Raw genomic sequence first — 17,222 nt, 5'->3', positions numbered from 1 at the left:
ATATTAAGCGTTACTCACTCGACGCTCATCGAGTCGTCGCCATCTTGCTGAAAAATCCAGCTTAAACCAGCCTAGGCTGGTTGGCTGGTTTTAGAAGGGTTTTGGCCATTTCCAGGCTGGTTTCCAGCCATTTCCAGTCTGGTCTTAGCTGGTCAGGTTGGAAAATGACCAGCTAAAACCAACTTGACCAGCCTGGTTTAAGCTGGACATAGCTGGTTTTGGCTGGGCTCCCAGCCTGGCTAGGTTGGTCAAGCTGGTTTTAGCTGGTCATCTTCCAGCCTGACCAGTTAAGACCAGGCTGGAAATGGCTGGAAACCTAGGCTGGTTTAAGCTGTTTTATCAGTAGGGACAGTCCACCAATAAGAATGCAAGGATGGCGAAACTCATATGCGCCACCAGAGGGCGCTGTTAGCATTATTTGTTTTTAATGATTAAATTATTTAAACATGAACTGATGAGTCTTTGAAGAAAACAGTTTTTTCCCACAAAATGATTTGTCAAATATATTATGTGTACATAAATAACAATAATACACCCTAATAAAGGTTAAAATAAGCCAACAAAGCACCAACCACTGGCTTAAATCAATATCTTAAAGTTTCATACTAATTTACAAACTTGCATGAAAAACCTATCATTTGATACATAGGGGCGAGAGTGCTTCAGTATTGTTGATCTGGTGAGATTGATCATGCGGGTGAGTTGCAATACATTAATAGTTTTTTGTGGATCAGTCGCTTTTTTGTAATAAATTCATGGGGTTGCAGTAGAGTAATCAAAATATATTGTAAACAATATAGTAAATGTAAGAGGGACAAGATCCATTTGATATTTAAATATATTTCCCAGTAGTACACGTTTGTTTGTTTTGAGCGCTGCCCCTTTAAGAGTTCACGCATGCGCAAAAGCAGAAAGCGCACGTCCCTTTTAGAGCGCGCAGTGTGAAGCGGGAGTCACACAGAGAGAGATGTAGTGGATACAGCAGTGAAGGAGAGGAAGATTCCCGTTTTCCATCAGTTTGTGAGTGTGTAGTGGCTGCAGTCGTGTGATTGTGCTTCATTTGCTGCTCACACGATCGTTGTTCCTGCATGTAAGAAATCTCCGTGGAGAATTGAGAGCAAACTACTGGAGACTGAGCGTGAGTGAAGCTGACTAATGTTACAAGAGTTATAACATGTTTAACATACGCGTTTTGACCTGTGGTGGCGTCAAACTGCTGAAATGAACTTAAATTACACTTTCAGTTTTGATCGTACAGATAAGATCAATACATCAATTGAATCTGTTATGTGTGTACTTTTTGTTGTGTACACTCACAACAACAACAACAAACGTGTGTGTTTTTGCAAAATAAGGAAAACAAACAGTGTAGGCATTCTGTCTTTTCTCTCTCCGTGATCTGCTTTTAGAAACGCGTCGGTAAAACGCACACAGGTGAGACATGCATTTCTAGAAAGCTTAAAGTGTCTACTTTTAAACGCAGCTATGCATGTTGAAAACAAACATAGCTTGATAAAGTAATCAGTATGAAATCAACGCTATGTCTAGTTTCTCAGTCTGATCTCATTAGTTTTAATGCGACCACGCCCACTGGACATTGTTATTACAAGCGTCTGAGACGCGAGCAGACTGTGGGAGTAGGGGGAGGCTGCAGACTTGGATCCAGACAGATCTACGGCCTAAGCAGTTTTACGGCCCAGGCAGTTTTACGCCCCTGTTGTTCCTGTTGTGTCCAGTAGAGGGAGGCAGTACAGTATTATATTAAGCCTACAGAACTTTATCACACCCAACCAAACGCAACACCATGAAGAGGTAGCCTATCTATGTTAAATACGTGTTTATAACTTTAGCAAACATGTAACTTAAACCTTTTTTTATTAGATTAAGGTCGATATGAGTGTATGTCAACACAAACAAATTGGTGTAATATAACAGCAATGTGTTAGTTTGACTCAATTTTAGCTATGTGCAGGCCAGCTACATGTTCTACTTTAACAAAACAGTAAAATAACATTAATCTACATAAGAAAGTGAGTTATGTAGGCTAATTTTCTTTTACCTTTTTGTCTCAGCAAGGAAGTAATTATTATATACTTTATAATTTAAAGATATATATTTTCTCATAGATTAGACAATACACTTGCATGGTCTGGGTTGTCAGCCAAATCTACACTTCAACAACACTACATTATTCCTCCAAATTTGACTTTCTTAAATATTGAAATAAATCTAAACAGATCTGAAAATTTAATTGATTTTATTTTAATTTTAAAATTGCATTACTTTCAATTACAATCAATATAATACAATCCTGTTCTAGTTTAAACAATTAAACTATCATATATCTATAAATGCATATAGAAACTCACAATTATAAATGGTCTACTCATTTTTGTTCATATAGCTGTACAGTACATTTTATATATTACCAATGAAGTTTGTATTGCACATGCAATCATATTGTTTATCCCTTATTTTTTCACAATATTTATTGTAACAATACCTCTGCATTCTTATCCAAGCACATCATTACTCCATATTACACTGTATTGTTTGGTTTTTATTTTGTTATTTTCAAAATGCAAATTTATATATAAACAATACAACAAATGCATATCTCTATATGAAAACGTATAGGTAGACTACAATTAACCATTACAGTATCCAACAACTTGTTTTTAATTTTTTAAATTAAATGAATCTAAATTAATTTGCAATAGAGCTTTTGCAAATCTGGAATTATTTGGTGAGTGTATCAATTCTGCATATTATATATTTTATAACTCACTTTATGATACATTAATCTAGCGTTCATATTTAGCGTAATCTAATTAAAATTATATATATTTATTTACAGGACATTAAATAATCTGGGAGCGTTGACTTCAAATGTATTATGTGGTCATGTATCTTTCATCCCCCCCCCCCCCCCCCTACTGAACGCATTAGGAACAACAGGGGCGTAAAGCTGTGGGGCGTAAAACTGCCTTGGTCGTAAAACTGCCTGGATCCAAGTCTGCAGACGCCCCATATAGGACTGTGGTCAGAAAAACACGTCACTAAAATTAAAGGAAACTCGGCAAATAGTCAACAAAGATTATGATTTCTGATATCTATGTAAAGCTTGATATGTGTACTTTTGCATTAACCAATTCAAGTCGAAAACAAATGATCTCTTTGTATGTAATCCGTATAAAAGTAAGGAATGTTCGGATTCTCCTATATCGCCTCATTACAGCAGCGTGCTCCCGCCTCTCAGTTAGCGCGCTTCATATGTAAATCCAGATGTGAAAACAACGGAGGTAAAGGACCAGAAAGAGAGCAAAAGTAGACAAGAAGTGCTCCGAGTTTGGTCAGTAATGAGAGTAATGATTGTCTGTGTTATGCCGACAATCTGTTAGATGAGGATGTAGCCTTCAACTTCACAAAAATGTATAAAAACGCTACGGAAGTAGACCAGGATCTAATAATCCTGCGTCTGTGAGTCTCCGCTGATGTCAAGAAGGCCAGTTGTTACAGTGAAATACTGCCTTTTTCCTGCGCCCCTCCTCATCACAACAGACCTGTCTGCAAGACTACATTTCTAAAAGTCCTTTGTAAGTTTATTAATCTGTGAATACCGAATTAGAGGATGATAACTTGCGCCAAAAGCTGCTGTGATGCACGCGACTGTTTAAAAGATTTCATTATCGCACATGATGTTGTTTTTCACCTGCTTTCTTTTGCTCAGTTATTTTTGTTAATATGGATTAATCATCATTCTTTAAAATAACATTGCTCTAATATGAGATTACCAAAACTAACTCAGAATCGTATTATTATAATTCAAACTTTGTATATACTATTCCATATATTTATGATGTATTGTTTTTTAACTAATTTAAGATGTTTGACATCATTAAGATAATATGTTGCATTTCGGCATGTTTTTAACTTATTTATAAAATATTCATAGACATAAAGTTAAATAAAAATATCCTGGGTTTGAGAAATATTGTGTTCCTGGACTTCACTGAGCTTAATAGTTTAATGTATGAAATTGTGAATGAGCTTGACTGATGATGTCTTAAATAATAATGTTAAAAAAACAACATTTATCAAAATGAATAGCTCTCATTTTGCAACTAAACTCTTCATTTACTAAAAAAATAATTTAAATTAAATAAAAATCAGTAGATTTGCTATGTGTAAGTTTAAAGGTTTGCAGAGTTTTATAGAGTGTGCTGACTCTCACAAAAGTTAAATCTCCATTTATTTTGTGTGATTAATATATTTTAAATAAACCGCAAACAAAAAGTAAATAAACTTTCCTCTGATTCCTTCTTGAAACTCTTCTCTCCTAGTCGCATACTGTACCTGTCTGATGGCTCATTATGCAGGTCTTTGTCTTCAGGTGTGACTCACTGCATAGTAATGATAGTTCACACCTTCCCGCATAAACCAATCTCACTTAAAAAGTGACTCAGGCCCCGTTTACACTAGTGCGTTTTAGTTTGAAAACGCATAAGTTTTGCTACGGTTACGCCATCCGTCCACACTACGCCGGAGTTCTCGAGCGCCGAAAACGGAGCTTTTTGGAAACGCTGGAGAGGCCGTTTTCATTCTAAAACGCTGTTGCTCCGTCTCAGTGTGGATGGGGAAAGACGGAGACATCTGAAAACGGAGGCGGGGTTGCAAACGTTCGCCTATCTGATTGGGGCTTTTCCTCAATATTAAGTAGCCCACACACAGTTCAGTCTCGCATCCTCTTATTGTAAGTTAAGACTTCGCAAGGTTGATCAAGGCTGCAGTCTCCCCCTTCTCAGTTTGATATGGAAAACATACCGAGGACACGCGTAAATCTTCAAAGGGAACAGTGTACTTTATAACTTCATTCACATCACCTTGGCTACGTTGTTTCACTTTCTCAACAATAAAATGTAAACATGATTTAAGGAACTGCCTATTTTCTTTTTAATATTAGCAACTTAGACAGCAGAAATGCTGAGGTGTCGTGCTGCATATATGAGCGTCATCTTCACTGTGTGGACATTTATAACAAAACGGAGCCGATAACAACTGCCTCCTTTCAATTTCAGTGAAAATACGAAACGCACCCTCTCTTTTGCTGAATATCAGTTTTAATAATTGATAATTATAAGTATAACATACAATAAGTTTATACATTGCAGGAAATAAAGGCAAGCGATCAGTCAATGTACCTGGATTAATCATTAACTTATCTTTGCGCTTAACCAAAACATGTTACCCGTGAACAAGTAACTTAATAGATTCCAATGACCAAAGTCAGGGAATATGTCGTTAGATAAAGACAACAACATGAATGAAATATCACGTTTAGCAAATATAGTGAGATTAGATCCAGCGGGAGATGCTTGATGAGCAGTCCGACAAGCAGAGCTCTCATCTGGGTAGAAATGCTGGAGCGCTTGCCCGAGAGTGTGTGTGTGATCACGTGATGTGCGTTTTCAGCGTTTTGGTGTGGACGGAGAGCAGTTCAGAAACGCTGGGTAAAACGCGAGTGTGGACGCGGATCGTTTTCATTCTACAACGCCGTTTTAAAACTAAAACGCACTAGTGTAAACGGGGCCTTAGAATTTTTAATTCATTGTATTGTTTTCTGTGAGCAAGTGAACAAGATGATTCTCACATCATTTTGAAGCAAAAACACTAGACTACCAGATCCAGTTCTCAAGAGTCTTGTGCACAAATGTTCTCTGTGTGTTTCACAGTCTTGTTTCAGTGACTTCAAAATGTTAGTTTTTCACTGGCCACGCATAAACGTTTCTTTCTCAAAAACACAAACACATATAAACATGCTGCTTAGGTATGATTGTAGCCCAACTTGTGCTGTTTACAGTGTTATCACACTTTAGCCATTCATATGTTTTTAAGATACTGAAAACAACACAAATGTCAGTGCATGTCCAAACTTCTCCAGAGCCCCAAAACACCCTCACTCGCTGATGTAAACAGAAGCACTTACATTTAAAACACAGAATAATATACGGTTTAAAAACGCTGTGATGTAAGCTGTTATACTTTAATAAAAGCAATACATGCTGGACTGCAGAAATAAACCATCTTTTATACTCTAGCCTGAACATGAGCACAAATAATATATTCTCTTATATCAGGGTTGTTGGTATTTGTTATCTTCATAGGGGTAGAAATAACACTTGTAAAATATGAACAATAACATATAAACAACACGTACATTTTAGGAAAGGTTTTTATTTTTAATTAGCATCAACAGAACCCAAAATATAGCCTACACACCATAACGATTTACCATGCGGGAACAATCGTGCGTTTAGAAGATAAATACAGCAAGATTACTAAATATCAACAGGATATTTACACATCCCAACCCTGCAATTTGTCCATTTGTGCAAAAAAACTTTGCAGTATTAATACAATGTCCATCTGCTGCAACATCACTTGTATATTGTTTATTAATTTTCGCTTGAATTGTTTATCCAATGCCTTTAATGTTTAGTTGGAGTTTTCAAATAAAACGCCAACAGTAAATGATGTAAATAAATAATATCTAACATTTACAGCTCTATTAGGCTATATAAGATTTGGTTTCAATAATGTTTTATAACAGCAAATTCAGTGGATTACTTAATAACATGCCAAAACTTAAAATGCAGAGACGTCCTGTAAAGCAAGTTCAAATAACCTTACAGGAGATCAACGTGGAGATTATTATTTAGACACATAAAGAGAATTACTGCTAACGATCTCCTGTATTTTCCCCGTACTTAAATTAGTTTATTTGTCATTTATTGTGCAGTTTTATTGTCATGTTTAGCCTATATTGAATTTCTTAATTCTTGTGCACTACAAAATTTATTCAATTTTATTATTATTAAATACTTGCGCAATCAGTACAGCTTTATTGTTATTTTTTTTTTCCTTTATTTGAATATATGATGTTTGCATTTTTATTCAAAGGTTAAACTCAGCGCTACGCTTTGCGTTTACATAGTAGCCTGCGTTTGCTGTCATATCAACACAAATGGTTGTAATGACGTTAACAAAGGTGAGGGTTTTATAAAATAAAGATTCAATCATGGCAGCTCCAGGCCGCAGCACACATAACCTACTCGTGGCGTCGCGGGTCGATTCCGACTCGCATGCGGCAGCGTCAGCTCGCTCGGCCGCCGCATCTGGCTCGATTGACTCGGGCTGGAATCGGCAGTGAGTCCAGGCATCCGGAGTATGTCCAGCAGAGGTAGTCTCCGGCAGGCGAGAACTGGCCCGAGTGTATTCTGCTATCTGGGTGGTTAGGCGTGTATCAGCAAACTAAGGCCATGTCTACACTAATCCGGATAAATTTGAAAACGGAGTTTTCCTCTAAAAACGCTTCACGTTCACACTGTCGTTTCTATTCGTTTTCCAAAACTTTGTCATCCACACTGAAACGACTACCAATGCTTTCAACCTGTACTGCGCATGCGTGAAACGTAAGACGCTTCGTCATGCGTCATTTCCGGCTGACGTTTATTTTCTTTCCGGCTCTTTGAAACGTTGCGGCAAAATGCCAAGGAAAAGCACAGAGTTTTTTAAATGGACTGGCAATGAAGTAGAGTTGCTGCTTCGAGTAACACATGAATACAAAGTTGCAAAAGAGAGTGGAAATGTAGACTGGGAGACGTGCCAAAACAAATACGCCGATATACTGGACCGCTTTAAAGAACAGTATCCTGCTGATGACGCTGCTTACCCTCACAGTAAGGACGACATCACTAAAATCATAATCACAACGAAAATAAAGTAAACGAATTAGTAACATGACTGAGTTTCACATGAAAAAAAACGCGTCATTGTTTTCGAAAGACTCTGTTTTCACAGTCTACACTACGACACGAAAAAGGCTTTTTTTAAAATTTATCCACTTTGGAGAGCGTTTTCAAAAAGATACGTTTTTGTTTCCTAAAAACGCGTCTCAGTGTGGATGGAAGGGCAAAACGGAGACAAAATATGCGTTTTCAAATGAAAATGCATTAGTGTGGACATGGCCTAATAAAGCCCGAAAAAAGCCCTGACCTTAGCGAATAAACAGTGTTCCACTAGATCATGTTTGTCAGAAACTGTAGTTTACTGCTGAACTCATTTTGTCATGGTAAAATAACACAGAAATCCAATAATAACACTTCAGTCTCCTGCCGAAGCTCAGACGCGCTGCTTTGAGAAACTGTCAATCACAGCTGTCAATCACGATGACACGCCCAGCATTAAATTACTGCTAAAAACAAACTGTTTACACAAATGAAGATCTGCACCTATTTCAGCACAATAACCAGTGCCTTAATCCACCAGAACCATCTTTCAGGACAGTTTATTGCAAGTGTAATCATTTTTTTATTTGGGCTCAAGTCTCCTTCATTAACACGGAGGAGGCGGGCTTTATGACTTGTACTGCAGCCAGCCCCCAGGGGGCGATCTAACGGCCGAGACCTTCACTCAAACGCAGGCTTGCGGCACACTTGTCCTGGACACATTCATTAGTCTGCAAAAGCGCTTTAAGTGCTCATGCTCATCTCTATAATGTAGATGTGGAATGTGCTCATCTCTTGTGTTGTCTATTGGTTTATTAGACATCAATAGGCCGCTGGCTTTGTTTTGCACACGCTACACTACATTAGTCTTGGCAGATCTGTTTCTCTGTTAGTGAAGCTCCTCCTCCTTCATTTCAGCTATAAATACTGGAATATTCCCATCAGTCTACAAGTGAGGACGAGCATCAGACCTTCAGACAGAAGTCAAATCTGAGTTTATTGAAGGACAGTGGGAAGATGAGTGATCCAGAACCCTGCAGAATTACAGATGAAGACACTGAAGAACAAACAGGTTTGTGTTTATTCCTGATTCAGAAAAAGCTTTGAACACTTCATCTGATGTATCGTCTGCACTATAGGCAAAAGAGTTCAAGAGTTTCAATAAAAGGAGAAGTGTAAATTCACTTTCTATTCTCAGGGGGAAACAGAGATGGACACTCAGCTGTCTTTTATTTTCATCTTTATTAAACATTTATGATCATAAGGCCCAAGTAAATTTGATCTGAGCTCATTTATTTGACATCTATAAGTTTGTTTAAATGGGACATGTAAAAGTGCTGGATCTTCATTTATGCTGCAGACCTACAAAAGAAATGTCTACAAATGGAGTCTTTTCACTTCACATTTTGCTCTGATTGTTGATGACTGACGACCCCAAATCAGATCAAGTGGGACAGTATGGGGAACACAGATAAAGAGAGAAAGAAGCCACACACAGTCACATTCTCAGTGAAGTGAACTATCGACGGTGTAAATAAATATTCACTGATATATCTTTTAGCGATTTATTGTTGTAAAAAACAGTCAGAACAGAAAAATGAGCGCAGAGTTATTCAACCAGCCCCGTGCGCTGGCTTCCTCTTCTACATACCACAATGAATTTTCTTTTTAAGGTAACAGAGGGGGCGCTCTATATATATATATAAAACCATAAACAATGTTAACCCCTTCCTTCCCATTAGTATTTCAATGTATGCAAGTGGAGAGATACAATATAACCCAGTTCCTATTGTCTGCAATGAAATAAAAGAAATTATTTGTGTTTTCCAGACTGTCCCAATGTTTTCTGATTTGGGGTTGCACTAAAAACTGAACCTCTTTACCTTGATTTTAGATCTTACTGAAGAGAATGAGGAGAGTGAAGATGATGAACTCCTAAAAGCTGAGAAAACACCTCATTTACAGACTGAAGATGCTTTAATGCAAAGAGACAAGAATCGATTGACCTGCAGTCAGTGTGGGAAGACTCTGGCAAACAAGTATATTCTTAATGAACACATGATGATCCACACTGGAGAGAAACCATTCACATGCACTCAGTGTGGGACGAGTTTCAGACACTCATCAAACCTCAATGAACACATGAAGGTCCACAAAGGAGAAAGAACCCACAGATGTGATCAATGCGGGAAAACATTCTTGAGGGCGCCAGGGCTGAAAGTCCATCTCAGAACTCATACAAAGGAGAAGCCTTATTCATGCTCTGAGTGTGGAAAGAGTTTTACACAGCTGTCACATTTAATGCAACATCAGAGGATCCACACTGGTGTTAAAGAGTATATGTGCTTTGAGTGTGGGAAGACTTTTATTACAGCTGCAGAACTGCAACGACACCAGAGGATCCACACTGGAGAGAAACCGTACAAGTGTTCACACTGTGATAAGAGATTCAGTCAGTTCACACATCTGAAAACACATGAGAGACTTCACACTGGAGAGAAACCGTACTCATGTGATCAGTGTCTGGAGAGATTCACACACTCGGGGCAGCTTAAGAAACACCTGAAAGTCCACACTGGAGAAAAGCAGCACACATGACATCAGGGTTTGAGTCATTTTTATGAATTGATTGTACCATAGACGGCCCCATTCCAGGCGATCACAGGCCTTTTTCTGCATCTATAAAGAGAAGGCCGGTAGGTGTTTTCAACTTCCCCGATTCAGACATGTAATACTCTGCCAACATTATCTGAGGCCAAACGTCCTATTATAAAACCTGATTGGTGTGGATGAACTCATTTATGAATCGCTGACGTCTTCATTAATCAGAGAAATAGCTCTGTACTCAGAGCAGAGATCTTCCTCAGGTTTAGGTAAAACAGTAATTAAGGCAGTATTAAGATCCTTATGAAAATGGCCTTTGGTGATTCGTTTATTGAATTGTAAGAGGCTAAATGATCATATGCATTTGTTTATATGACAAAACATGCTTTTTGACTCAAGAAGGTCCATACTGACTACAAAGCCAGATACTGATAAGATCAGGGCCTGTTGTGTGGACTTTGGGGGTTTTATGGTGTGGTCGCATGTTGATTGGTCAGTTTGAATGTCTCAGCATTGGTGGTCACATGGTCAAGAAAGATATAAGATAGGTGGTAAACTCGAGCTCTGTCTCTTTTCCTGGCCTGCTTCTCTCCTGCTCTGCTCCTCTCCTCCTCTGGAGTCTATCTTCTCTGACTCTACTGCAATCAGGCTTCTGGGCCTGCTCTCTTTGTCTCTCTCCCTCCCCCCGTGTCTCTCCTTCTAACTCTGCTAACTTTAATTTTACATTTAAGCTGGGTACAATTTATACCATATGTTTTATCATTTCATATTTGATCATTTCATACAGTTATTTTGTAATTAATACAGTTGTAACAATCGAGAATTATTGACATTAAATCATCTCATTTTCAAGTATTTGTGAATTACTTTTGATTTAACATCAACACTTAATTGTTCCATATTGCAATACAATACAATCACATAATATCAACGCTCTCCCACATTTATAGCTATTAACACTGCCCTTATTACTGTTTTTGGTATGAGATTGCAGAAGAATGGTTTGACTAGAAATGTAGAGTTTTTTACCATCATGCTGATCACTTTTTAGTCACTCGGCAGAACTACAGTTCGAACCGCTGTGGTTTAAAGACCGTTCTTACAGAATTAACAAAACTCGGGATTCAAACTCGCAAAAATAGACCCAACATAAGACAATCTATTAGCTATCTAACTGAGCTACCAAAGACTGACTGTTGCTCAGTTGCTTTTGTAGTTTTATCGCAAGCAGTCAAATCATGTTCATACTTGTGCCATGATACAGATGAGACGAGATGCAGACATTTGTTTATCTGGCCTGATCTTGTAATTCTGTTTAAAATGAAATGGGGAGAAGACTGTGATTTATAACGGCTATCTAGCAGAACATTGTTGTCATTTAGAGCGATTCTGAGAAAATATCAGCTCGTGTGGCTTTGTAGACGCAAGATAACACGACTCAATGGGACTCTGATTGCATAATATTGTATATTAAATATTGTTTGTGCCATCAATTCGTCTCTTCTTGTTTTGTTTCTCTCTTTAAATTAGCAGGATTTGAACGCGGGTAGCATAAGACCGTCCAGTGATGTCATTTCCAAAATGTTCAATAACAGCTCAACTGAACTATATTACACGGTCAAAAAACTGTCTCGCTTCCATCTTCATGACACAACTTCATCCTTCCCGGAAGTGACATCAGCATATACTCAATAATAAAAAATTTAATTACTTTTATTAAAATATTTTAAAGTTTTGCCTTTCACAATATTATTAATTTAACATGAATAAAACAATGAACTTATGGCTCTTACACATTTAGTCATTTTAGTCATACAAATGAGGACAAGGAAGCAGTTTACACAACTATAAGAGCAACAATGAAAAAGTGCTGTAGGCAAGTTTCAGGTGTGTAAAGTGTAAGAAGCAAAGCATTAGTAGTGTAAGATTTTTTTTTTTTGTATAGTTAGTGGTGGAGTCAGAGAGGCAATTGCAGCTTAGGAAGTGAAGTGGAGATTAAATAGTTGAGTTTTTAGTGGTTTCTTGAAGACAGCGAGTGACTCTTCATTCCACCAACTGGGCAGATTGAATACGAGAGTTCGGGAAAGTGATTTCTTCCCTCTTTGGGATGGAACCACGAGGCGACGTTCATTCACAGAACGCAAGTTTCTGGAGGGCACATACATCTGCAGAAGTGAGAGCAGATAAGAAGGAGCAAGGCCAGAAGTCGCTTTGTAGGCAAACATCAGAGCTTTGAATTTGATGCGAGCAGCAACTGGCAGCCAGTGCAAACGGATGAGCAGCGGAGTGACATGTGCTCTTATAGGTTCATTAAAGACCACTCGTGCTGCTGCGTTCTGAAGCATCTGAAGAGGCTTGACATTACTAAATCTTTCCTTAGACTTCACAAACCTGAAACTTGCCTACAGCACTTCTTCATTGTTGCTCTGATAGTTGTGTAAATTGCTTCCTTGTCCTCATTTGTAAGTCGCTTTGGATAAAAGCGTCTGCTGAATGACTAAATGTAAATGATAGAGTTAGCTGGAAGCCCGGCTAGTAGAGAGTTGCAATAATCCAGTCTGGAGAGAACAAGAGCTTAAACAAGGAGTTGAGCTTATAAATATATATTAGATATATTAGACATAGATAAGTTGGTGGTTCATTCTGCTGTGGCGACCCCGGATTGATGGAGGAACTAAGCCGAAAAGAAAATGAATGATAATATGTTGCATAATAATATCGTCATTGTATTAATTTTTTTTGTAAAATCTGTATGTACGTTACACGTGTGAGCATGGGTCAAGAGTTAACACGACTCCTAAGACACAGGTACACATGAGTCTACAACTATGAACAAACATGGTTTGAGCAACTGATGAAGCATCGTTTAGTCAACTCTTCTATCAGCGGGAGAGTTTGTAGAAGCACATTAACGCGAGTACATGTAACTAAACAACATGTAAACATGTTAACATCGATGGAAACATGTCAACACGGGTCCACAAGCACAGCATACTGTGACTGATCAAGATATTAAAACAGACCATTTCATGTGTAGTTCTGAGTAGCTCAGTTATGTGAGTTGATTGATGCGTGTGCTGAGCGTTTCGACTACACGAGTTCAAATCTCAATATATTTAGATTAGTTTTGGTGATATACTGTTCTGCTACACCGATATTAGAGTCAATAATGCTCACTATGACACTGACACCAAGTAATAAGAGTCTTTATTTGGTATTTGCATGTTTTGTTGCTGTGAAAAAGTGACGAATCTGCAAACGTGAATAGCTTACATCTGGAAAGAGACACCTGTTTACACGGTCACCAGTTAAACAGTAACACCGGCTCGATCTGGCCAATGGCAGCAGGAGACTCTCAGGTGCGAAAGGGTCAAACACAAATGTAACGGAGGCCAGCTAGTGGGTGCTGTGCAGGTAAAACCTCACTCCTCTGACCTCTAAAGGTGCTCTAGCGACAAACGCTAAAGGCCATGGTCTTTAGCCTCCTTGGTAGAGCGCTCGACTCCCATGTGGAAGGTCGCCGGTTCGAAACCAGCTCGGAGCGGGTTGGGTGGCGTAGAGCCGGCAGGGGTTACACAAACACCTGCAGCGCGGATTATATTTACTTGTAAAAGGCTTACAGTAAGATTATATATTAAATACATTCTCAAATACGAAAACGAAGGAGGGTTTTGCTATAATTCTAGGTAGTTTCAGTTAGTTTTGTATGTACACACTACAGATTCAGTTCTAGTTGTTGAAAAAACTCTCGTTTTTTGTTTTTATTTCAGTTAACGACAATTATTTTACATTTTAGTTTTCGTTCGTTTTTGTTAACTTAATAACCTTGCTGTAAACATAATTTAATTATAACTGCAGATCAATGACATTACAAAGCCTACTGTAACACATATGAACACAGTCTCTGATATGACACCACTTACAGTAAAACTACACACAGCAGACATTTAGTGCTTATTTGGATTCAAAAACAACACACAATATAGCGCACAGTCAGAGCAGAGCTCTCATCTGTGTGTGTGTAATCTTCAGCAGCACATGCAGCCATTCTGAGTTCATAATAGTCCAGAAGATGATGATAATAGTTGCTGCTTAGCTTTTTGTGCTTCACTCTCACGTTTGTCCATTTCTGAAAGGATCGAATATCAGAGCACTTCAATAATCACGCACACTTGTATTATCATCAGCTCAAGAAGTGCGTTATTTCAAATATAGACGCGCAGCGAGCAACTGCAGCTCTCTGGAGAACGTCAAACAGCTCGGCCTCGCAAAACAACAGCAGGACACAGGAGATTTCGTTCTTCTTGGCTTTGTGGCTGTACATCAAGACGACAACAAGGTTTGTTTGAGCTCGAGTTGACCATGGCTGGTTATTATGTGTATATATTTATATGGTGTAATGTCTCGGCTGTGTTATTAAAAATGGCGGGTCCTTTGTGTTTATTCTCCTGCTTCTGCAAGTATCTCTGTGAACCAATAGCGTTCAGCTGCGCATCTTGCTCTGCCTTTTGGTATCGTTTAGTCCTGCTAGGCACCGTTTGTAAAGGGTGACCAAAAAGTGGTTCGGTTAATAAAGGCAGGACGACATTATTTGTCTTTCCCATGGTGCATGTAACGGAGGCCAGCTAGTTAGTACTGTGCAGGTAAACCCTACTCCTCTGACCTCTAAAGACGCTCTAGCGACAGACGCTAGAGGTTATGGTCTTTAGCCTCCTTGGTAGAGCACCCGACTCCCATTCGGAAGATTGCCAGTTCGATCCCTGCTCTGCGTGAACAGATGCCCAGAAGTCGGAATCTACATTTGCTGACAGACAGTCTGACCAGCTTATCGTAATTAAGGGAGATGACGGTCCGACTCTATTTAATTGGATGAACATTTTTTAGTTTTATGCTTTACCCAGAATATAAAAATACCTATAAACACATTTAGATCATTTACTGTCATCATTACTATTGGACTGTGAAGAGACTTTCAAACAGCACAACAACAAATGTTTCTGAAGACAATCACCTACTGCACCTTTAGTTTATGAAGAGTGATGCATCAAAAACACTGACTTTGTATAATTGTTTCAGTAGTTTGTGATGTATGTTAAAGTGTGCCCCCTAAAAGTACAAGTGCCCCCTCATGCATCCCTGTGCACATTTTCCCAATGCGCCTGTGTTGTGTTTCTATTATTCAGTTTTTTTGTTTAAAACTTTATTAATCCCCTTGAGGCAATTCATTCCAACATGGTGATGCATCACATATAACAAGAATGACACACTTAACACAATAATCATCAGCTTATTATTGTTTATTGTTGTCTATTTATTAAATATCTATTGTATATATTAGTTAAATGTTTAGTTTATGTTTAGTGTGTGTCATATCTTGTTTTAAATTGCACATTGGAGTATGGGAGAAACGCAATTTCAGTCTGCTGTGTAATGTACTGTTGCATGGTTTGATTGACAATAAAGTTGACTTGACTTGATCAACACAAAAACTCGCATAATAATCATCGATTAACTACATTAATTACGTAGCCTATTTACTTCAGGCACAAAAGTAAATTCATAACGATTTGTGGAACATCTTAAGCTGCGCTCACACTGGACTTTTCTCCCCATAGACTTCCATTCATACACACGCGAATGCGTCAGACCGGAAACGCAGGGTCATTAAGTTTCGCAGGTCGCTGCGGTGCAACGTTTAAGCTTGGTGAACTCTGACCTGCGAAATCGCATCACTTGACTGTGTGAGATGAATCGAGGATCAAAACATGACCTCTCTAGACAGGTATTTAAACATGGAGCAATCGCTAGCTTTATTTAAAAGTCTAATAATCCTGTTTAATCCTGCCCTTTTTGCAGCACTGCAAGACAGAATTTCACACACACAAACTCCAGTGTGACCGCAGCATTATAGTCCATAGACGTCGACCAAGGGGCATGCACTGAGTGTTTATTTAAGGGGTGTGCGCTGTCTCCCAGTATTTCATGTGCCATCCTCAACACCTGCTGTTCATAATAGCATGCAAGACTTTGCTGGAAAACTCCCAACTTATATTCCTCTGTTTCCACAGGGATAGGCTACAGGTGCTGTCTCTATTCTTAATGCAGGCATCTGACATTCATCATTTCACAGCCAAAAAATCAATTAAGGCTGCGTCCAAAACCGCCTACTACTCAGTAGGTACTGCATTTGTATTTAAGCGTACTACTCGACCGTAAGAAAAGTACATTCTATACAGTATGAATGTGAAAAGTATGAATGGAATTCAGACGTACTACATTCGCCATTTTGACATTGTCACGTGACGTATCTGCGTAATTTGCGTCGCTTTACTCCCGTTCATGAATTTGCTCGCAGGACAGCATGCATGCGATGCGCACTCCAGATTCTCGCCGGAAGTAGTAAGTCATCCGGGTACTTCTCGCATACTGATTTTCGAATTGTATGAATTCGGACATGCTACTCGGCTCGCATACTGATTTTAGCGTACTATATAGTATAGAAGTATGCGGTTTCGGACGCAGCCTAAGTGAAAAATGTAAAGGTGGCGCAGTGGGTAGCACTGTGGCCTCACAGCAAGAAGGTTGCTGGTTTGAGTCCCAGCTGGGTCAGTTGGTGTTTTTGTGTGGAGTTTGCATGTTCTCCCCATGTTGGCGTGGGTTTCCTCTGGGAGCTCCAGTTTCCCCCACAAGTCCAAACACATGCGCTATAGGGGAATTGGGTAAGCTTTGTATGAGTGTGTGTGTGTGTGTGTGTGTGTGTGTGTGTGTGAATGAGTGTGTATTGTGTTGCTGCCGGAAAGGTATCTGCTGTGTAAAACATATGCTGGAATA

At 38.8% G+C, this 17,222-nt stretch overlaps 1 protein-coding gene across 2 annotated transcripts; it reads left to right on the top strand.

The window, feature by feature from the left end:
- The first annotated feature begins 955 nt into the window (after nt 1-955).
- On the top strand, nt 956-11,884 carry LOC141381077 (uncharacterized). Of its 2 annotated transcripts, XR_012400680.1 has the most exons (4): nt 956-1,138; nt 8,706-8,859; nt 9,682-10,729; nt 11,497-11,884. XR_012400680.1 is itself a non-coding variant. In XM_073943781.1 (3 exons), exons 2-3 carry the CDS (start codon nt 8,805-8,807, stop codon nt 10,383-10,385), a joined length of 759 nt encoding a protein of 252 aa, XP_073799882.1. In that variant the 5' UTR covers nt 956-1,138; nt 8,706-8,804; the 3' UTR covers nt 10,386-11,884. The 2 variants fall into 2 exon arrangements, 1 of the variants encoding a protein (XP_073799882.1); XM_073943781.1 differs by having other exon boundaries at nt 9,682-11,884.
- The last annotated feature ends 5,338 nt before the right edge of the window (nt 11,885-17,222 follow it).

This window comes from Danio rerio, chromosome 3, assembly GCF_049306965.1.
Source record: "Danio rerio strain Tuebingen ecotype United States chromosome 3, GRCz12tu, whole genome shotgun sequence".
NCBI classification, from domain to species: Eukaryota; Metazoa; Chordata; class Actinopteri; order Cypriniformes; family Danionidae; genus Danio; species Danio rerio.
The sequence above is the reverse complement of the archived record's forward strand: the minus strand, read 5'-3'. Positions and strand labels throughout refer to the sequence as shown.